At 38.3% G+C, this 23,818-nt stretch overlaps 4 protein-coding genes across 4 annotated transcripts in view; 2 read left to right on the forward strand and 2 right to left on the reverse strand.

The window, feature by feature from the left end:
- LOC136420165 (F-box only protein 6-like) overlaps positions 1-23,818 on the forward strand; it is a 132,222-nt gene that overhangs the window by 31,285 nt on the left and 77,119 nt on the right. The gene's annotated exons all lie outside the window — the stretch shown is intronic.
- The window catches only part of in (protein inturned), a 133,122-nt gene that overhangs the window by 29,691 nt on the left and 79,613 nt on the right, over positions 1-23,818 (reverse strand). The window lies entirely within an intron of this gene.
- Positions 19,845-20,753, reverse strand: LOC136419743 (trypsin-like). The gene has a single exon (XM_066406274.1). It carries the CDS (start codon positions 20,751-20,753, stop codon positions 19,845-19,847), a length of 909 nt encoding a protein of 302 aa, XP_066262371.1.
- The window catches only part of LOC136419744 (uncharacterized), a 6,037-nt gene continuing 4,192 nt past the window's right edge, over positions 21,974-23,818 (forward strand). Inside the window, exon 1 of the mRNA XM_066406275.1 lies at positions 21,974-22,001. Within this exon, the coding sequence (XP_066262372.1) occupies positions 21,974-22,001 (28 nt within the window). The remainder of the gene's footprint in view (positions 22,002-23,818) is intronic.

Below are 23,818 nucleotides of genomic sequence, written 5' to 3' on the forward strand. Positions count from 1 at the left end.
TGCCAACCGTCGCCTTTGAAAATCAATATCGGAAAATGTATCGCAAGAAAATTGGACAATTTCCATATTTAAGGTGGTATTCGACACCTCCAATTCGCCCTATAAGAAATTCAGCATCATCTACATAACATCCCGAGTGAACCCTGTATTTTGCTCCATCTCGTTACGAATACATGCCATCATTTAACTAAGAAGTTGGGGGATTCGAGAATCGCTGAATTGAATTTGCGGATAAAGTAAACTAAAGTTTCGGCTCCGAATGGGGTGGAGATGGGGGTGGGTAGACGACTTCTCCCTTTAATATTCATCAGGCGTTCATATGCAAAACGTCTGCTGATTCGCTTCCTTTCCACGGTCCGGATTACACAGCACATCGCCCGTTAAACAACACGAGACGAAATTTCGCACGAATCCTGTTCCCTTTTTGATTTATTTGCGCTGAATAAAATGTTTTGTTTGAAAATGGTTTTACGAGGTAAACTGTTTATTTCCAATCGTTTATAATGGATCTTAGCTTTAAGCTAATCGGCGCAGAGACGATTTAAATACCAAAATTTTTGATCAATTTGACAAACAACTTTGCAGTTGTCCATTGTTCCCCGAAACTCAACGACGTTCATCAACGAAAAACAAAATGATAATTATTTTTTAAATTGGTTAAATTATCAAAACTCGTGTCGACTCGGGAATCCATTAAGAACCTGGTCAATGGCAGCGGCAGCTGCACTTACAGGGCTCCGCTAATGTTACCTCTATAGGAAAAAACTTATTAGACTTTGAAAAAAAGAATCACATTACAAAAACCACCTTAGCTGTCACATAGCATTTTTCACATGATAAATGCGTCTCGGATATTTCGTTTCCCTCTGTGGGTATAATTAACTGCAGTATCATTACGTAATGGGTAAATTCCTACGGGCCTCAAGTGAGTCTATAAGCAAAAGTTGGTGCACTTTTGGCAGGGAGAGACCTCCCTCACATCTCGCCCGCAAAGAGACATAACTGAAAGGGCAAACAAAGCTACACGGTTCGACTAGTTAGTTAATGGTAATTCTGTTAGGGCTCAACTGTGGGGGCGCAACACAGACGATTTCCCCAAATTAGATAATGCCTTTACGTATTTATTTGGGGTCGGAATTTAAACTTGTTTATAGACAGAAGCAAATTTAGTATAAACATTCCAAAAGATACGATTCTGGAAGTCATGAATCTGCTAATCAGTTTTGGAGTTCATCTCAGCAATAAAGCTCAAAAAGAGACTTCACAACAAGGCGGCGCTTGTAAGTTAGGCAACCAGTCGCACCAGTTCTTGGGTTTAAATGTGACAGTGTTGCCACATTTACAGTCAGTTTTTCATATTTTACAGTAGGTTTACAGTTTACGTGAAAATTAGAGAGACATACCACAATACCATCATCAATGGGGTCCCATAGCTGAAAAATAGAATTAAACACGGGACATTACAAAAATTAATCTCGTAGATTCAAAATGCTCAATGTCGGGAATATTTAACTAATTTTGCATATTTGACATGCTGTTTACATAGATTATATAGATCATACACGTATTGTTTGTTTACATGCACATGTTTACATAACCATCACATGCAATACACGTGTTGCATGTAATAGTTAATCTCCGATTTTAACTAAGTGCCTTCTAATTTATGAACTTCCATCACAGCCGTCGCAAATGGGGATCTGATAAAGTGTTCCATATATATATAAATGTTCGCTAATTTTCATATTATACAGGGTGATTTAGCTGATTGCCCATTAGAAGTATTTAAAGAGCTGTAAAAGCTAGAACATTGAAATTTGAAGCCATTTGAGCTCAAGATTGAAGTATATGAACATGATTGAAAATGTTTTCAAATGGCAGCACTTCCAGAAGTATCGGAAATTGCTAACGACTTTGCTATTTTAACTGGAATTACTGTTTTTTTTTTTTTAATAATTCCATGTGGAATTTCAGGTTAACTTTATTTAACATACTTCGAATCTAAAATATCAACTTTAAGAGATAGAAATTGTTTTATGTCAAAATTGGCAAAAATCTTCTGAATAAAAAAACTGTAATAGCGGCATTGAAAAAGGTAGAACAATGAAATTTAGCCAGTAAAAAGTCAAAACACTGCGCTCTACAGAGTGGTCTGAAAAATATACCAAAAACTATTTTTTTTTTCAAAAGGAACACCCTATATTTTATTACATGGGTTAAAAAGCCATTTCATTCTGCATTCAGCCATGTAACATTTCTCTATTTTTACATAAGCATTTTTTAGTTATTTGAGTATAAAATTTGAAAATAAAAAAAATCAAAACTTACTTGCTTGGTGCTGTAATATCTTTAACTGCATGTCAGCAAATTGTTTTAATAATTCTTTAAAATGTCCATAATTTGTTTCCAAACATTTTTCTGTTCATAAATATATTTCGTCAAAACTCAAATGACTGAAAAAAAAATTATGTAAGAATAGGAAAATGTTACATGAATGAAATGACTTTTTAAATCTTATAATAAAATATGGGGTGTCTCATTTGAAAGAAATGACTTTTTATCATTTTTATATTGGCCTAGTTCAATTTATTTTGCACACCACCCTGTAGATGGTTATCAACATTTAAATCGAGAGGAATGAAGCGCAGTGTTTTGACTTTTTACTGGCAAAATTTTGTTGTTCTATCTTTGTTAGTTACAATATAACAAAGTTTCATTATATAGCAGATTTTTGACATTAAACAATTTTTAGTTTCGAACGTTTACATTTTAGGATAGAAGTATGTTACGTAAAGTTGACCTAAAATGAAATATGGAATTAAAAAAAAATAATAAAAAACATAGTTTTTTCATTTAAAATAACAAAGGTATTATTAATTTTTTATACTCCCGGCAATGCCTTGATTTTGAAAATATTTTCAGTCCGTAGATCTTAGGCTCAAATGGCTGCATATCAAATTGTGATTTTCTAGCTTTCGCGGGTCTCTAAATATTTCTAATAGCCACTCAGCTAACGATACCCTGTATATTTCGATAAAGTTGAAACTCACCTTGTACTAGATTTATGCTAATGACTTCAGTTCACTTTTATAGTTCAAAGCTTCTTTAATAATAATCAAATTATGCAACTTAGTTCATTAATAAACATGAGACTACAATTAAGTGTTATTAATACGGTTTGTAACAGATAAACTTAGTTCTTCAAAATTATTAAAATAAACTTTTTTTGGCAAATCAGATTAATGATCTGATGATTAATATGGAAAATCACCAGATAGTTGAAATGGGTGAAAGCGAATATTTTTTTCTATATATTCCTTTAGTTACTTTATAATCCCCACCCATGTTCATCGGTATATACTTTTTTTTTAAGTTTGAACTTATTAAAAATGCTAATGCTGCTGTTTACAAAGATTACATAGATCATACACCCATTGTTAACACGAAACATGAGATTTTAAATATCGTAAATTCCTAATGTCGACAATTTGTACCAATTTTGCATATTTGACATACTGTCTACATAGATTACATATATAACAGTTGTAATTTAGATGAAAGCTAAATGTTTAAAGATGTAAATATGGTTTCTATGCCATTAAAACAAAGTTGGAAAGGAGATTTTTCCAAAATGGATCTCGCAGATTATACATTCTCAATGAAGAGATGATGAAACTCATTATTAGTTCTCAAATTTAACTTTGAAATCTCCTCCTTTAATTGTATTTTTTGGACTAAGAATGCGCCTTTGTGTCTCTATTTTCGTGTGAACTATTGTAAACTATGTAGACATGTCGTTCAATATGCCAAGCTAATCAAAAGCTTCATAACTGCGAGTATTTTCTTTTTCTGCCCCACGTTTTGAGCCAGATACGGGCGTTTACATTTCTAGATATCTACGCTTTGCTCTTTACTCAAAGACAAATTCCCCACAAAGCAATGACCGCTCGTAATTTGTTCATTCGCCAAGAGTTCCGGTGATTAAGCCTGAATTAATAAACAAATATCGTATCTAAACACCAAAATTGACGTGATCGTCAAGGTTTCATTCACACGACCTACCGGTTAATAGGTAGCCAATTATCCGAGTGAGAAGTCGTTTCGTTCCTTCAATTAAGGACTTTGTGGAGCCTCACAAGAGCCCCCCGCGCTACCCTTAATGCCACTCGGCTCTGTCTCTGTCACACACAAAGGACGTGTTGTGACATCGCAATAATAGTTTATCAGGATGTGCAAGTCACCTCTTCGGCTACCAGCGTTCATTGTGCCAAGTTCGAGGAAGAAATTGAATCATTAAAAAAATATTGTGTGAGTAAAAGTCGCTATCATCGCTATAATTAATGAGACCGGTACTATTTGAAGAGTTCGTTTTGTTGAATGGATAACAGTGGAAAAAGGCAGAATGCTTCTAATCTAGACTAAGCTGAGCGTACGAAGAGCGAATGTTTAGCTTCCGCGTTTTTGTTCTCGGTGACAGGTTGTTAAAATGTCTTATAAGGTGATTAATTTTGTACAGTTTAAATATCGACAAAGAGCTTGAAAGTGGCAGAAGAACGAAGCGAGTGTAAGAGAATTAAACAATTTATATGTTAAGTTAATAATTAATCCACCAATAGATGTCTACACCCGCCAATCAATATAAAAACGGCAACGTGGCCGCGTTCTTTTGTTTGCTACGGTGTCATAAGAGCATCAGTGTTGTCAATATCGTAAAGCACATGTCGCGGCTTAATCTTGGAATTAAGCTTTCGATCATTAGCGATACTCGCCTTGTGCTAAAAATTCGTTCCGGCTAGAATGATTGATGATTGATTTCTTGAATTAAGCTTTATGACCCGTGGAAAAATGCCAAATGATCATTAAGCTTCTCGGCTTAAAACAAACGATCCGCCAGGTATAATTAAAAGAATTCGCGTCTGGTAGCAAAAGGACTAATGGGTCAGATGGCGTAATTTGTTACAGGACGCTAAACCATCAATTAGTTCAGAAAACCTGCCAAAAATTCGTAATTAATGGCATTGTTTTCGTATTAGTCTTCACAACTGACTTCTTGGTCTTTAAATTTTCCAAATGGATCTAAAGATATCCATAAAGGGACAACTCACGTTAATATACTGGGGTTAAGTCTTCGGCTGAAGTTAAACCGGAGATCTTGACAAATGAACAATTCAAGATTTAATTTTATGGAAACACTTTTTTTGATTTTGGAAAAAAACAGAAAATCTTAAATTTTGCCCATTAAATCTCTCATTAGTCACCACTGATCGTTTGACCTATGATTCAAGTTCAGGTTAATAGCATCGCAGCAAAAACTATCCTTTTCTAGCCAACACTCTTTTAAAAGATGAAACTCATATAATGAACAAAGATGACCACGTGACGTGGGGTAGGTGGCGCTGAATACAAATTAATGACATTGACACAGCGGTGGCAAATGAGAATTTTGCCGGTAGAAATAGCAATTTTTCTTAATAAAACTTCGCATCTACTTATTAACAATGTTTTAAGTTTATTCTTTTTTTTGCGAATTTCGAGGGATACGCGTAGGATATGTTGAATTCTAGTGCAGATTATTTTTGCATTTTGAATCCTACTTTGGGGTCCTCTGCTGGGTGCTTTAAATTTCCAGATATCTGAGCATATTCCACTTTCCCCCAACCACCTAAGACACACTTTGCAATAAGGAACATTTTCACCCACTGGGGGCGTCTAAGGGTTGTCCTATTCAGCAGCCACTCTTACCCCCGAAGCGCTGAGAACTCTCGCAGGTGGCATCAAGTGACTTAACTCAAAACCACAACATCACACGCAAACTTTACTTATATAATCTGATTATGCACATTATTTGAATATTTATATGCATAATACTTCGCCAGCTCCGTCGAATCCATTTGCAACTTTCGTATACATTATTTAAACCCTCAGTAGAGCTGTTTAAAAGTTGCATGATGAATATTTCCATGAGTTTCGCCAAAGGGCCGAAGGATTATCACTTGCGTATTTTTCTTAATGCCACAGATAGATTCAAGGGAAATGTTAGCTTACAGGTGAACTTCTACAATAATTGTTTCAGACTTTTTGTGGTCATTGGGACACCTGCACTTCAATTCCCGGATGGTAAATTCTAATTAATTTAACATTACCAGAGTTTTAAACGGGAAACAGGGCACAAAAGGCTCAGGTTTTAATGTAAACATTAAAAGCGAATTAACGCCTCCGTGCGGACACCTCCCAGATGGTTTCGAGACCATTGAAAGGCTTAAACGGTTCGCTTGATGGCTTCTTTTATGTCCCATTGCCGGTAGTTTTTATCGTTTCAATATATGGAAACGATAGCTGTATATGTCAGGTGTCTCAACTTGAGCTTATAACTCTTCAGACGACCAAAAACAAATTATTTCCCTTAATAAACGAACCCTCGGAAATATGTAAATTTAATATCGTTTTGGATGTAAAACCATAGAAACTGTTGTATTGTAAACCTTTGTGAAGAGGGAACTCACTCCTAGATGCGTTACTGACTAAATATGCATTTTATGTGAAACCAGCAAAAATTCGACCAACAGATAATAATTTTTTTAATGTAATTTTTTATTTCAGAGGCCAAAAAATAGAAATGAAAGAAATAATTTTGGATAATAGATGAGCTCCGGTGGAAAATTGCTTTCGTTAGCTACGTTTCTGTTTTTACTACTATGGACTGTCTGTTATTTAACAAACATGGCACGGCACGTAAATCAAGGATTATTTAAAATCTACCCTTTTCTAGAGGGCGATGCGAACGAGGAAACCATTTTATTTTACTAAATTAGGAAAATTTGAGGTAATTCTGAAAAACTAAAGGACGCCACTGATGTTCAGAAATATTGAGTAGTGCAGAGCAGCAAGGTTCCTTTGTAATTTGAAAAACATGTATTTACAGATCATAATTTTCAAATAAGAACTATCAGCAATCACAAAAGTATCAAATTGAACATTTGTACAGTTGCTGGATCTCAAAAAGCGTGATGCGCCAATTATTATTATGTATTTTTTTAAAAATAATTATTCTAAAGGGATAAAAGCAGGGGCGTGTAGAATACAGTGTCCGAATAATAGCCAACACGAATAAAAAAACTCGAAACACGATAAATAATTATGGAAATTGGATCCTATAGAACATTATGTGATGGCAATTGCAGCATTGTAAACGTACCTAGGCTCACAGGGATTTGGCAGCAAGGTTAACTTACCCCTGCTAGATCCGCCACTGATCGAACGTAAACCACCAAAAAAGCATCGACTTCAGGAATTTCTGACAAGCCACAAAAAATTGCAACTCCGCGCGATGCTACCGTCAAATTTCAAGAGCCGTGATTGGCCAAGTGACACCTCACGTGACTTGCATTGCAAGTGACATGATTGCCGTTGTTAACAAAAATTGTTTAAATTCCAGATTTTTTCACATGCATATTACACGGATTTGCTTTCAGTATTTTTCTAATTCTATATTCGTAAAATTGACTTTGTCTCAAAAAGCATGTTTTTCCCAGACCTTTTTAGGCCGGTACCGAAAAGTGCTCAATTAAGAGTCTACTGGAAAATGTACCGGAGATATTTCACGTATTATCACACTCCGTGCATCTCAGTCTCAGATTGCTGACACGAAAAACCAGAACTGTCATGGACTGGGAATAAAATTTTATTATTGAACGGCACCGCAGGCCTTCGGGTCATCCATTATCACGTGTTCGTGTGTCCGTCACACTGCCCCACTGCGACGTTGACTGATGTATCGCAGGACCAGTGACGGAGATTTCATCGTAAGACCTCATAAGAAATTTGTTCCCTCTAATTAAATAAAAACGTACGGGCATGTAAGACAGAACTAAATCGATTTTAATTGAGTGGAAGATTTATTTTCCGAGTGTAATTCTCGGCGTTTACGCAGAAACAGGTAAAATGAATATGAAACGCAGACAATTTATGCCAGATGTCGAGGTTGACCCGCATTTCGAAAAAAAAAATTAATTTCCTTAATTATCTGGTTTAGTTTATATCAATTTATGCTCAATTTCCTTCTCTATCTATCTGTAATAATCAATTGCAACCAGTGGAACAGCCGCAAAGCAGATTTGCTTGCAAATTTCCATTGCGTAACTTTATTACTTATTTCACATTCATCGTACCCACTTTTGCGTAAACGCTGAAAATTCCAAACTTAGAATTAAATCGATTGAAAGCCTCAAGAGAGGACACATTTTTGGGGGAGGTTTCACCGTTGATTCCCGGAAATAAAAATATTTGCTTTGGAAACAAAGTAAGGGCCTTAGAACCCTGACTTTGGAGGCAAAGTTACAAGTGCACTTTTGCTAATAACCGTACAGAGTGTGAACTTAGCTGAAAGCCTCCCGGATAATAATATTAAGAGAGTTTTAGCGAGTTTGCGACTGATAAGGAGCGCTAATCCATATGAGTCATTTATGCTGTGTAATCAGGGCTCAAATGAACCCCTCTCGTGCGACAAGCGACGATCACTTGAAGGTAATATTTAATTTAGGAACGAGCCTCTCCGGAGGGTCAACGATACATTCAGACATAATGGGAAAAGGTGAAGTAGAAGAGTAACGTCAAGGATTCCGATTCTTCCGGTAAATTGCATTAGGACGACTGAAATCACTCGACACTGTTGACATACGTCTTAAATCCGGTGTCGGAAATCGATTTTGTTCGAGTCAGCTGCACGTTGAAAAGGCCTAATTTTTCGCTTAAAGTATGGACCTTTGGCGACGAAAATTTTCTTAACTAGTTTTCGAGATACTCAGGCCCGGGGATTTCCAAAAATCCCCAACCGCCGGTGAGGTGGGTGTTCGGAGGCGACTTCTTTCATATCAATTTGGTATCGGTTTTGCGCCTCAGTCCTCGTTGGAAAGCTGTTTCGCGAAATACATTTTAGAGCATTTAGGAGCCCAACTGAGGCATCCATATGGGATTGTGCACGTCAAAAATGGATTTGAGCAGGGGCGGCTCTGCAGGGGTTGAAGCGTATCGGAACAGTGCATTTCAACACCGTTTCGGGGTTTTAAAGCTCCCGCAAGCTTTTAAGTCTTTCTTTTTAAGAAGACTTTTGAGTTGAAGAGTCACTTAAAATTTCAAAAAGCTTTTCACGCAATTGGCCGTCGCCATCGGCGTGCAGGACCGTCTCAGCAATTTCCAAAACGCCTCGATGGCTTCGAAACTGTACTTTGCAAGAGACTGAGGGGTCTAGGATTAGTTTGAGCAAATGCCGAGGTTTCTGACTTTTTCCAACTGGCGTAAATGGCCATCTCCTTTGGGGACGAAACCGATTTCATGGTCATCAGCTGCCAATGTGGAGGCCCAATTTTTTCACCACTGGGTTGACGAAAGATAGGAAATAACACGTTATTAAAGGGCAAAGTGGTCTCATCTAGTTGAGCCTGAAACATGTTCACGTCGTTTTGTTTTAGCACATGGTCATTGTTGAGAAGACGGGCCGTCAGACTGGCTACTGACTAAGTAGCAGGTTGTGCCCATTTGCCGAAATGACCAGCACTTTTTTAATGACACCTCAGCACTCGTATCATGACTCGTCTGCCAACCATCGTCATTCGATTTAATATCGTATTTTAATAAAAGTCCAGCACAAAAACCTGGGGATGTGGTATTCTTTTTATTTTGATTAGTGTCGACAACCTCGTCTCTGACTTGATTAGTCAATTTACTCATTGGCGTTGATGATTTCTTTTCTTTGATTATTTCCCTCCTTGGTCATAATTATTACGCATTTTTTACCGTTTCGTGGTCACAAAAGGCACATTTTATAAGGGAGATTAAGCTCATGCCCAGAAGATTAGTAATTCGAGATGAGCTGCCGCTTGCATAACGATTTAGATCATCATCATCAATCGTCAAAATCTAAATGGCTCCTTTATGATACCGAGATATTCATTTGGGTAAATCCGGTAGCCATTTATGAAAGAAGGAATTAATGTTCATGTGACGCTTAGATTTTTTTCCTACGAGTTGAGTGACCGAAACTGACCTTCGGCGCTTTTTTAACTTCTTCTGGAGGGAGTTGAGGACCGGACCTCCCTTGGAGCCAAGAATTGGTCCAGTTGGAGGTGATTTGAGGCCGGCCAAGATGGCAGTCGTTTCACTTTCATTTCGCATCAGTTACATTGTGGCTTACGAGCGGGCAATTATGACCGGAGCAAGAAATCTATTTGATTTATGGCGAGTATAATGCACTTTCTTGCCACATTGAAAACTGCATTTGAACGAGAAGAATCCACACAATGTCGTTAAAACTTCAAAGAGGGTAATGACGGCTTTTTGCGTTATGAACCCATTGTACCCTCTAATTAAAATTACTACTCTTTGGCATCGTAAAACCCAAGAAATATTATCGCTTAATATTCTGTTTCAACGCTCGCACTCGCAATTTTATTGTTCGGTACAAGTTAAGAGACGAGCACTGGTTTATTTTACTGCTTTCTTATTACTGTGTTGGTATTTAGCAATTTGGCCTCAAATGCCTAATAAACCTAGAGAGGCTTGACCGCACCTGCCTCTATTTCGAATACCTCGTGGCGAAACTGAGCGAAATGCCTCTATAACTCATCCTTGTCGTCCCGGGTTTATCTCGGTTTAATTTACTGTCTCTAATTACCGGGATCGGGAAATCTCCGGGCCCGAAGGTGCGAACGAAACAACAGGACCCGGTGATACATTGATATTTTAAGATAATTGTTTCAGTCACACCCATTTAGCACCCGATGCCGCCATGATAGCGCTTAATAACCGGGGATGGTGATGGACAAGATTCTTCTTTTAATTAGCATGTTTGAAACCTGCAGTATCGCTTGACTGGCGAATACTATTGTTAAATTTTCAACTTTGTGAATGCCACACTGATGAAGCCGGGAGGGAGCAGAAACATGTAAACCGTTGATTGGGAGGATTGAGGCGCTCTCCGTGGACTGAAACGAATTAGAGACTACAGGGCGGTGGATGCTGAGGGTTTTAGAGTTATTTTTACGGCATCTACGAGTTATTACTAAAACTCCTTCGAGAATCTTCAAAATTTGCAAATTCGGTTCTGATGAAGGAGAGAGAAAGAGAGAGAGAATGAGAGAAAGAGAGAGTGAGACACAATGAGAGAGAATGAGAGAAAGAGAGGGGGAGTGGGGGAGAGAGAGAATGAGGGAGAATGAGGGAGAGTGAGAGAGAGAGAATGAGGGGGAGAGAAAGAGAATGAGGGAGAGTGAGAGAGAGAGAGAATGAAGGGGAGAGAAAGAGAATGAGGAAGAGTGAGAGAGAGCGAGAATTAGGGAGAGTGAGAGAGAGAATCAGGGGGAGAGAAAGAGAATGAGGGAGAGTGAGAGAGAGCGAGAATTAGGGAGAGTGAGAGAGAGAGAGAGAATCAGGGGGAGAGAAAGAGAATGAGGGAGAGTGAGAGAGATAGAGAATCAGGGGGAGAGAAAGAGAATGAGGGAGAGTGAGAGAGAGCGAGAATGAGGGAGAGTGAGAGAGAGAGAGAATGAGGGAGAGTGAGAGAAAGAGAAAACACGTACAACATAGATCTCGAGGAATACTCGATTAAAAGACCAGGAGCAATCTAATTAGAGGATCGAATAACTTACCTCTAAGGACTTGTGATCTTAATTGCATTGTGCAGTTTTGTTTCCGGTATTATACGTAATACCTATTCCCGGCAAAACTGCAAAGTGTCATATATTATTTTATTCGCTCTTTAGGTTAGACGAAATTAAATTTCGAACGTAGTTGTGGGAAATTTTGCATTACAAGTATAGGGGAAGTTCAGTTGGTTTCGGCGACTACGTTCGAAATCCTTTTGCACTGCACTCGGTGGGTGCATTAAAGAGAAGAAAAACACGAGCTTTAAGATTTATTTGTGGTGGAGGCTCACGAATTCGATCCCGATTGACCTGACACTATTTCCATTTGAATTGAGACGTATAATGGAGGAACTTATACGGTTTAATACCACCCTGGCGAGCTCTTGTAGGCAACCCATCATACACTCCCGACATTCTTTGTTCAGCCAGCGTTGTCATAGTTCCAGGAACGTGGTTCCTGGTAAGAAATTTCAATAATTCACTTCAGATATTCTCGAAACTCTGCTACTTTCAGAAAGTGAGGAAAAAAGAACAAACTGCCCTTCACCTCCGAGTGCTAACAAGCGAATATCTGTCATCTTGTCAGTCGGATTTGATCGAGTGATTCATCCCGTTTTCTCGTTCCCATTCGGTTTAACGAACGACCCCTTAAAGTACAAGCGGATCCTCTCTTGGTTTCCTTATTGTTTCTATCAGATTGATGTTGTGTTTGATTTGTACGGAAAGAAGCTGCTAACTATTGGATTTTATTACTCCTCGTTATTTGTTCTCCTTTTATGAACCTTCCATCAGCGGCAGTGGCGTTACTTTTTCTGGCCCCCATAAAGTTTGGTGGAAAAAGGGAAATTGCCTTTAAGGGGGAGGGGGTTGCTCCTTAACAACCCCCTGCAATTCAGGCCGATTGATTCGATTAAAGCAAAGCAGCGCTTCGCTCAAAGTCGGCATAAATGATATTATCGCTGGGCCTAAGGAATAAAAATTGAATTAGGACACTTTCCCAATCCACGGTTTTCTTATAATGGAGATCGCTTCTGGTTTTCCATTACTCTGGATTTTCTTACCCCGACATGTTTTCACTAAAACAAGACATAAGAGAGGCAGAAAAGGATTATTATTTGCCCAAAACGGGGCGATATTTAATGGCCCTAGGGCGTACCAGGGCTGCAGTATTTATTCTCGTCGGTTATAAATGGTCCTCAGCTCGGAGCGATTTTCCTGAAAGGAAATTCAATATTAGCTGTAACCATCCTTTTATGAGACTCAGAGAATTGATAAATTACACACCAAAATATGTTCAAATCTCAATCTTTCAGTCTGTAAAATTTGTGCTACATGGAATATTCGGGGTGTTAACGAAATAGGGGTGTCATCTAGCAAACATCAGTGTATTACGCATTCGAGGCGAAAATTACAGGGTGTATATAGATAAAGGCGAGGTGTGACGTGAACAGCGATCCCTAGATTACAAGGCATCAGCTTCAGCTTTGTCGATAACTGATCTCTGATTGATTACCCCTCGCATATGAAAATACGGGAATTTTGACCTGATTCGGTGCAGAGTTTTGGCTTTGAAAGAGTCATGAACAGGTAGAGTGTGACGTGAAAATTTGGCACTCGTAAAATTCTCCTGTAAAAATACTGTTCATGAAGAATCTATTTCGTTGAAGAGGAAAAACTTTTGACTATGGTTATCCATTGGAAACGTTGGAAGACCGTTGTCAAAAATTATGGATCCTAGAAAAATGAATAAGGGATAAAACAAGTAAAATTAGGGAGACAAAATTGCTATTTTACGCAATTACATATGTAATTCTTATAATCCTCATAATCAAATTCCAACGAGATTCCACAGATCCACGAAATCCAATTTCCGACTAAGAAGATGCTTCTTGCCATTTACTTGTCTACAACTCATTGAAATTAATCATTGAAGCAGAAGAATGGAGCTATAAAACCACGCCCCGTGGAAGCCGTACCATATAAGAAACCACACCAAAGACCTTTAAAAATAATCTAAGTTATTGACACTTTTTCAAAATTTTCTCGAAAACTATAAAACTTATATGAGATTTCCTTTTTCCTGATTATGGACCGTTCCAGGTTCACTATTTCTCCAAATAATACGTGCACTTCTTCAGAGTTATCGCACATGTATCTACATAAACATTGCAGGTTTTTACAATCGACTTAATATCATGGTAACTAAATAGAACTCCCCATGTATGTTCCTGAATAAAAATCTCTCATTTTCGACCCTCAAAGTGTCAGAAAATAATCGAAAAACACTGGAATACAATGCAGGTCATGCCCTCAATCCGTTTATATCCTATAAGTTCATTTCAAGAATCAGCCAAAATCGCCTTTCATGCGGTGCAAAAATGGCAGATTGAAGCTGAAAAATGTGCTTTTAGTCTTTTCCTCGTCTATAACTTGCTCCCGTGAATGATTTGCTATATGCACACAGGAAGGTAAAAGAAAGTACCACAATAGAGCTCAAAAAGAATCCCGGCGGAAGTCTTTATCTATTGCAACAGCCACCTTACAGACCCTCAAAATTGACTTAATTTTTTATAATTTTTGCATTTCTTCTTGAAAACCACATAACTTATTTCAGATTTTCCTTTGCTAAATTATAGATCTTTGCATATACTACACAGGGTGTTTTATTTAAAGTAACACAAAGGATTATCTCCGAAAGCAAATTTAAAATAAGTAAAAATTTCAAACAGACATTGCTTGTTATGAAAGAGGACGTCCAACGCACATAAGCAAATTTTTACTGAAGGTCATTTGAAGGACACTTCAAGGCCAACTTTGGTTTTTTTAGTGAAATGTCCATTTTTTTGTAAATTTGTAGTTTAGAAAAATTAATTTTTTATTGGTATTTTTTGCTGGAAAAGTCTTTCTAAAACTTCTAGTTCTACAGATATCAACAAAAATTGAAGCGGCACATTTAAAATAACATATGACTTAAATTACGGGAAAAAAATTATTAATGGAAAATGGAAATTCATAAATTCAAAAAATTAACCCAAAAGAGTAGAAGTTATTTTTAAACATTTATCAGTTGAACAAATGCTCAAAATGTTGACCTTCCGCTAACACCATGAGCCAATATCATTTGAATTTTGTTTTCTTTAGACAAGTTCTCCATTTTTCACTTTTAAATTAATAACTTTAGTTGAAAACAAATAATTAGCTTCGTCTTTGTTCCTTTGAAATTTATAAATAAATTTGATACCCAAAAAAAACCGAGTACATTCTAATGAAAATATGGCTTTTTTGTTCTATGGATAAATATCTAAAAATCATTTTTACCAGGATTTTCGGTTAATTTTTAGAATCTGTGTGTGAATTTTCGTTTCCATTAATAAAGTTTTTTTTGTAATTTAAGTCATGTGTTTGTCGATATCTGAAAAATTAAAAGTTTTAGAAAAAAATTCCAGCAAAAAATACTTAGATTTTTAAGCTCTTTGCAAATTTGCCAAAAAAATTGGGCGTTCCGTTAAAAAAAAAAGTAAGTTCGCCTTGAAACGTCTTTTAACTGACCTTGAGTAAAAATTTGCTTATGTGCGTTGGACGTCCCCTTTCATAGCAAGCAATGTTTGTTTGAAACTTTTTTTAATTTTAAATTTGGTTTCGGAGATAATCGCTCGCGTCATTTTAAACGAAACACCTTGTACTACGCCAACTCATATACATACCCAAAAACAACAACAGACCCATAACTAAATTGTGAAGTATTTCCCAGAGGTTCGCGGGAATACTTAAAGCAACTCAATAGCTTTGACATCAACCCCACTGAACTTATATCACCGACGCCATTAGACGGGTCAGCGCAAACGCAAAGCAGCGCCCTCTAGCGGCGAAACCTTTTCAACATCCCCTAGTAAGGCAGTTCTTGACTCTCCCCCGTACAAATCGTATTTAAATGCCAATATCTCCATAAGGGTAATACCTATCGATTTCGTCCCAACGCCAATCGAGAGAGGACAAAAATGCCCTTTTTGAGTGAGTACATATCGACATAAAACTTTCGCAATCAATACGCCAAAGAACTGAGCAAGGAATAGTAGTACTTATCACACTCTCTTGGCCTTATTTTTCGTGTGTAACGATTTTTCAACCCTGCAACGGCAGCTTCAAAACCCTCCCCAATCCAAAGTTGTGGATCGCTTAATTCCGGCAGTGGAGGTTGTGCCAACTGGGTGATTACTTATGTAAACATGATCTCGGGGGTGTAATTGGGCGTGCAATCAATGACGTTTGCGGTGACGATGGTGCGCCCTCGTTTGGCATTGCAAATTTAGTGCACACAGAAACGAAACTGCGCTTCGTTAGTCGGGGACAGTGACGGCCATAGGAAAATTCTGCATCTCAAGTATTGATGACACAGGGGTTATTCCCGGTTAACACTAACCGAGAACAGCAAGTTCCTTTCGGTCAGGACTTCCTCCTGTTTTTGATAACAAAAGACCACCGAGAAATCCAGGGAAATGCTTCTGGATCAGTCCATAATCACCTATATCCAGATCTAGACGTTCATCGGCGAGTTCAGGAACTGGGACATCGATTATGCGGAAAGTGTTAACATCAAGTACGAGGGCTTTTTGGTGAGGTGTTTTCCTGGCGGATTATGAGGGTCATTAATTTAAAATTTTTATCCTGTAACGTCAAAACAGACCCTTAACGTCCTTCTTGTTGCGTGTCCGAGGTTGACCGAATCCGGTTAGAAGCCACTACGGGGTCTTATTATTTTTTGGGCCACAGGACTGGAAAGGTTATAATTTTCTCTGTTTGTTTTCATTTGATGTGTGTCTTCTTCAATTCAGTTTCATCTAAATTAGTCCGAGGTTGTTTCCATTAAGCCCTTCTACGACTGGGGGTTACTAACTTCTATCATTTTTTTTTTTTGGAAATTTTGGCGAATTTAACAGATCATCGTCGTTTCAAGCCTAATTTTTATGTTTTGTCTTTTAAAGGGGCGGATTGGGCAACCCCTAGGCGGACTGCCCAATTCCACCTAGGGATTGTCGGAGCTACGCTTCAGACACCACTAGGGCTGTGTTATTCCCAAATAGAATAAAATAAAAAATTAACAATCTGCCTCAAACGTACTGCTCATGTTGAAGACTGAATTATATCATAGACGTCAAAACTAATGGTTTTGTGTGGAAGATGCAAGTCATACAGTACTTTGCCTGTATGGTTGTTTGTTCTGGGTTAACTGCCACTCAACAGTAAGCGAGAGCTTAATTTGTAGGTCTAAAGTGATGAGGCAGGCTATAGTTTTCCTTATATTAATAACAGGCATTTTAATACTACCTGAGTACCCACGTTAATCAATCAAGACTCGCTACCATTTAAACTGTCACACCAGTCCTTACAGCTGTTTAGTTTTCACCACAAAACCACCAAAATGGAACAGTACTTCTTCACTCAATATCCTTGATTTAAAAGCTAGCAATTTATGCTTACTTATCATAGAAAAGACACAGAAATCGTGCTACAGCTACAAGACTGCCCCAGTAGAGGAACGTAGGAAGCTCGTCATCCTCAGAGATGATCCAGAAATTACTCTGGAGATAACTTTATGCTTTGGTTTATTTCAGGTATGGAGGCTCCTCAACATTGCCCACCCGTTCTGGGCACCTACGTTACAGGTTAAATATGGTCCACCTGGCAGTGATTGGAACCATGGGAACCAAGACCGGAAACTTTCAAGCAAAGATCTTCCTAGGAAAACACTTTTCTAATGCTGCACGGAAATTTGATGTCAGGTATCATGTGAATAAAGGCCCATTTATTAATGCAGAGGTCCACTTATCAGGGAGTAAATTTCTGTGGATATCCTGAAAGCGATTTACTGATGTCAGTTTCCATCAAAATTATTCCCTTGACAAAGTTATCAACATACTAATAGTTTCAGCATGAAACGATATCATTTAGTAGATCTTTTTTTTGGAGTTTTTGAATAACAATGGCGGTTTACACATCAAAACATCCAAAACTTTCCAGTACCAGAGCAGACAATAGATAACATCCATAGAGAAATCCGGGTTTAGGCAAATCTGAGCTGGATCATGCCTTAAACCAAATGGACATAAGCTTTGGTCAGGACTTCCTCCGGTTTTTGATAACAAAAAAAATCTAAGAAATTGTCTCTGAATTAGTTCATCATCACTTACATCTAGATCCAAAGATCCATCATTGAGTTCAAAAACTGGAACATCAATCCATGTCCAGTACGAAGACTTCTTGTGATCGATTTCATGGTGTCTTTAGGATTTTGATGGCAGATTGTGTGCTTATTGGGGGTCCCGTCGCTACTTTCCATTGGTAATAAATTATCGCTTTAGATTGTTAAATTTCGTTTTATAACGCTAAAAGGTACCCCCAACGCCACTGGTTATCAACTTATATACGTAAAGGCTGATACACATGCAGGATTTATCATAAGCCAAAAAACCATACATGTTCGAAAACTTCATTATTAACAGTAAAATTATGGCATATGCTACGCCACTGTTAGTGATGCTACATAATTTCTTCATGAATCTGTTATTTTTAGAAAAAAAAATTATTTTCATAACTTTAAAAGCAGAGTCGCATCCAGCTGGCATTGAAAATTATCCTAAATAATTATGCCACATTATTTTATAAAATTATTTTACTATATCTGACAGGTGCTACGCCACTGTTTATCTTCAGATATAATTGCTAAAAGTGTCTGTTATTATGCTGTGTGGAGGAAATTGGCAATTTGTAAGCTTTAAAACCATACGGAGTACTACGCTGATCTAGACCAAAGATACAAACTATAGTAGGATAATTGACAGTACTTTAAATACTATTACTTTGAATATGTGGCACTCCACCGAGTTTCATTACATAAATTTCGCCTGGGTTAAAACTGGAAGAAAACTAGGTTGAGTAAAAGTTAGTTACGTATAGTGCTATTTGTGAAACTTTTAGAATTTTGGCATTAATTAAAATCTCTTGTTATGCCCCTGCTTATAATCAGATATTATGTCTGTGGGTATCTATTAAATTTTGGAATATTGGGTAATTAAGTTTGAAGGGAGATTATCTCTCTCTCTCACTCCCTCTTATTCTCTCACTTACTTTCCCTCGCTCGCGCTCTCTCTCTCTTACTTCCTGTTATTCTCTCGCTTACTTTCCCTCGCTCGCTCTCTCTCCCTCTCACTCCCTGTTATTCTCTCTCTCTCTCTCTCTCTCTCAACGTTTCATATGGAAATAGTACAGGGTGACCCGAATTTAAGCAAGTACCTAATTAATTTCTGTTGGGATATTGAACATTAAAATAAACTAACTTTAACTAGTCCTTAACTTGCACTTTGAAGCACGCGTTTGCCTCTTGAAGCGAAATGGCCTCAGCTGAAGAAGAAGAAAACAAACACTTCATTCCCGTTGATTCGAGACGTTCGCAATCAAAGTCTGATAAAATGATAAGCTCCGACGATATTAATAAAACAATTTAGATGTTTTACTCATGGTACGAAACAATGATTTATGAAGGTCCGATCTGATTTGACAAGTCATGGAGCCCATAATGAAAACATCTCATGGACAGATCGCTAGTCATTTCGCCGCCTACTTCGTGACTTTTGACGCTGACTCCATCCCATGATGGATTAACTTTGGGTTCTTCATACATATTTATAGCCCAGACTATATTGTCTTCAATTAGCATTTTGTTTAATCATGCCATTTTAATTTGGAACCACTGAGTGATTTTTTCTCCCTTTGTTTAACGGCCACGATGATATTAAGCCGGTTCATTACAATATTAATTACTTTGTGGTCGTAGGAAATTGGATCGTGCATGATGGGATTATGAGCGGGTGGTTCGGAGTATGCCGAAACCGCATGAATTGTACTCAATTTGTCAGTGAATTTCTGCAGAAAATGGATTTAAATAAATCGCCGACACTGGCGTGTTCGAACGCATATAGAAGTAACAGGTTAATTCAATGGAAAAATCCCAGTCACAGATGATCGATGGGATTTTATGAGTGAAGATAAAAACGAATGTTGATGTGTATGGCTATTGTGCTCTAAATCTGTGTCATTCTCAATTAAAATTCCCAGCTAACATAATAAGATGAAAGAGAAGCTATATTCCATAATCGGTGGTTCAATGTTGGCCTTGCGCTAATGATCTGAGTCCACTCCTCCACTTCTTCATCCCATGTATTTACTCATTTCTATGCACCAATTGCCTAAAAGCAGCAAGCAAGCGCTAAACCTAAGACACACCCCGCGATTTTCCTTCATTGTCTTCTCGATAAAATCCAAATGCACGTCCACCCTGGTATACACCCCTGGGTTCAGGGGATTCCCGCAATTAATCCCCCAGGAAATTATCCCGATCAGAACATCATTACATAGCAAAGGTCCCCCGGAGTCCCCTTGACACGCATCTATTCCCTCAGTAGACAAAGTGCACACCTGCGATGGTTTGATCGCAATCCCATGATGTCTCCCATACAGGACCCGACATTTCTCAGTGGACAGTAGCGGCACAAGGGCACACTGCAAGTGCCCCAAATCAGGCATTCTGTCATTCTGCATCTTCCCCCATCCCATGATCAACGCCTGCTCACAAGGGCCCTCAGTCTCCATTCTTTGGAACACGGATTTGGGGAGTCTCACGTAGGTCACGTGTCGAGACCCCAAGAGGTCTTGCTTGAGCTGTATCATGGCAATATCGTGGGACATGTCTTCCTTGGTGGATCCATAATGTAGTATCACTCTCTCAGCTTCAATCATCAGGAATTTTTCCTTGATCTCGTGATAGTAACTCGCAGAGGGCATTACTGCTAAATCTCTATAGGATATTGGGCCCAATTTGAAGCAATGGGCTGCAGTCAATGCCCAGTGTTTATGGATCAAAGAAGCGCCACAGAGCTTTTTCCAGTGGTTTTCTGATTTTCCGACGAGGACAAGCATGAATGGATAGTCTTCCGTGGAGCAGGGGAAGCCTCGGAGGACTCGGCTTTGGGGCTTCTTGCCGCCGAGCGGGAAAATCCATTCTCCGGCCCAACAAAGGACACTGAATTTGAGTACGAGGACGTTTAACCACAACGACATTTTAAATCAGTCAGTGTCACTGAAAGTAACGTGGTAATTGTCCAGGAATTTTAAACAGCTTCAGCCGCAAATGGCAACAGCGCTCAGGATTTACATCAACCACCACGCTGCGCCATTCGCCTAAATGCGTCTCTCGTGATCTCGCGACGGTGCCGCTACCTCGAATAAGTAATTTTACTTCAAGAATTTGCGTTCTCTTGTAGGAAGAAATCTTTGTGACGAAAAAATAACTACATAAGATGTGATTTAGGTAAGTAAGTGTAATGTTTCGAGTTGTGGATGCGATCTCATAAAGGAAAGGATCATTTCCTGATATATTAATTTCAACAGTTTCGAGAAATAAGTTCTTGAAAAACTCCATTAAGAAATTTCTCTTTGGCCGCATTCAGCAAAGAAAACATTTGTGGAACTGTTTGAAAATTCTAATAAATCAAGAACAATCTCTCAAATTCTTAAAATGAAAAACCCAAAAAGCCTTTAAAAATTCCTTGAAAGTTTGTCTCCGAAGTTGTGTTTGAAATGCCTAAGAGATTCTTTGGAACAAATCCTTAGCCACACTCGACAAAGTTAACAGTCTGCGACTGTTTGTTGATTAAAAATCGCGACAAAAATGACACCAGTGCATTTTAAATGTATTGGAATTGTATTGAATGGCAACGTCGATAGAAATCCCAGCAATTGCACAACAGTTTACTCGCTTGAACGCAATCATCAATGTTTCCCAGCATAAAATCCAACTATTAAGCAGTCTTTATGATTAATTTGCCATCAGCCTCAGTTAGTGGCATCCTGTCAGTACCACATTATTGGAGTTCCATCATCTATTCCATATTATCTAATGCTTAGAAAAAAATCCCCCAATGACCCTGAGGTTTGATTCACAGATATTTCCGCCCCACTGAAGACTACCCATTCTTGATGCTTCCTATATGAAGTCCAAAAGTGAGTGGATAAAGCTGTGAGGCCACATAATTATCCCTCAGTTTGAAGAATTTACAGTGCGCCTTAGTCCCAATAATCCACACCAGGAAGTGCAGGAAAATGTACAGGGAGATGCAGAAAGTGCAAGTGTGCACTTTATTAACTAATGGGTAGATTCTTATCGAGGAGACCGTGGGGGGCCAATGCCACGCGGTGCAGTGCAAATCGGAATAATTTCATGGGAGGTCAAATGCGGCAGCCTCATCAATTCTGGGTTGCGCACCAGGGTGAGCACTAACATGGATTTCACCGAGGATATCCTTAGTGGTACTGACACAAGACATGTGGGCATTATTCATCGAATTATCACCCTTTTTTTGGTTGATTTTATTATGAATTTGAATATAAGTACTCAACTGAAATAACACAGCTGGAGCAATATTACATACAAGAAATATTGGTACAGTGGAGGCTGCTGGACACTATTCATGACACTTGAAACTCGTTTATTACCTAAATACGAGGGTTGTGTTTTTTTGTTGTTTCGATGCACCTTTAGGTCTAAAATTCCACTAATTAATAGGCCCAACGGATGAACCAATCAAAGTCGTTAAAGCGACGAATTAAAGGTCATTATTTAAAGCCCCATTTTGTGTAGATCATCCATTTGCAAAGGTTTTAACCAACCCACGATGATACAATTATTCCACTACCGTGTGGTGTGTAGGTCGAACATAGAGGATATGTTCCATTATAATGAATGGCGGCTGGAATTGAATAATTTATGACCATCCTCGAATTAAATCTTAAACGCGGGATTCAAAGGGACAAGAGTAAAATCCCCCTTTTTACACTCGTATTTGTTGTTGTTTCACACGGAGGGATTCCGTGAAACCGGGAAACTGTTCCGTCCAGTTAGGCACCTCAAGTGGCCTAATAAAACTCTCATTATTGGGTTTGGCGGTTATAAAAGTCCCCTGTGAAAACACTTCGTCAAAGGGGTAGCTGGCGACTGCCAAAGGGTAATATATTGTTGTTCAAGTAAACGCCGAAATCCTTTTACGTATTACACCCTGAAGGGTCCGAAAAGGGGTGCGGGAGACTATACAAAAATTCCCTTTAAAGCTGAAAAGAGTAATTGAAAAATATACACAACTTTGCGCAAAAACTAACCCCTAGTACACCTAATCGAGGAAGTAGCACTTTTCAGGAAGTTTAAACAACTCGATAAAAAAATCGACAACAGCGCTCAAGACGTGCGTTGAAATTCGCGCTCTCTTATTGACTTAAACGTCCCTCACGTGACTGCCCACCTCTCAATCGCTGTTGCCATCATGTCACGAAAATATAAGTGATTCAGAAAAAGGCTCTTGTGATTGTTCGTTACATTAAACGCGATGTATAATCTAATAGCTAATAGATTTTAATTTGGAAACGCTGCTATGGGGAAATCGGGACCGTATTTTGTAGACTTCTGAGAAATGCGCCACTGGGTTTTAGAAATGTGGAATGATTTGATTTGGCTCCTCATATACCAAGCGGGAAAAAATCAGAGGGCGCAGCTACACATTTTGGCATATGGACGCTGGTTTCTATGAAAACTAAAAGGTATAACGACTTATTCTATAGTTGAGCAAAGGTTCTCTGTAGTTTGAAAAATATGAATTTTAAGCTGGTGAAAACAGGAGCGTGCAGACCACAATTTTCAAGCAAGGAAGACGAAAGACAAAATTTGGATCTCAAACTGTGCTGGCGATACGCCAATCCTATGAGAATATTAAAAACAGAGGGGTACTGGACGTAATTTAGAATTGGGAAATTGATGAGAAATTTTCACGTAAATTTTACTAAACGTTTTCTATTATAGTGCCATGAATTTGTGAAAAATTGTGATAAGAAAATGTTGATGATTATATTTAAAATTTAGCACGAAGAACATCTCCGCATGGCGACGCTTGATACGGCCCTGCACTCTGATGACTTTTTCCGCCAAAAATTCTTTATTCTAGCGACATGAACTTCTCGAAAATAGCGAATTATTGCTAGAGGAAGAATCAATTTTCCTCTTGTTGATTGCTTTGTTGTATGCAAGTAATTTGCGGCAAAATAGCGAACAATACACGTATTTCTCTATTTTAAAAATA

This window comes from Euwallacea similis, chromosome 3, assembly GCF_039881205.1.
Source record: "Euwallacea similis isolate ESF13 chromosome 3, ESF131.1, whole genome shotgun sequence".
In the NCBI taxonomy this organism is placed as follows: Eukaryota; Metazoa; Arthropoda; class Insecta; order Coleoptera; family Curculionidae; genus Euwallacea; species Euwallacea similis.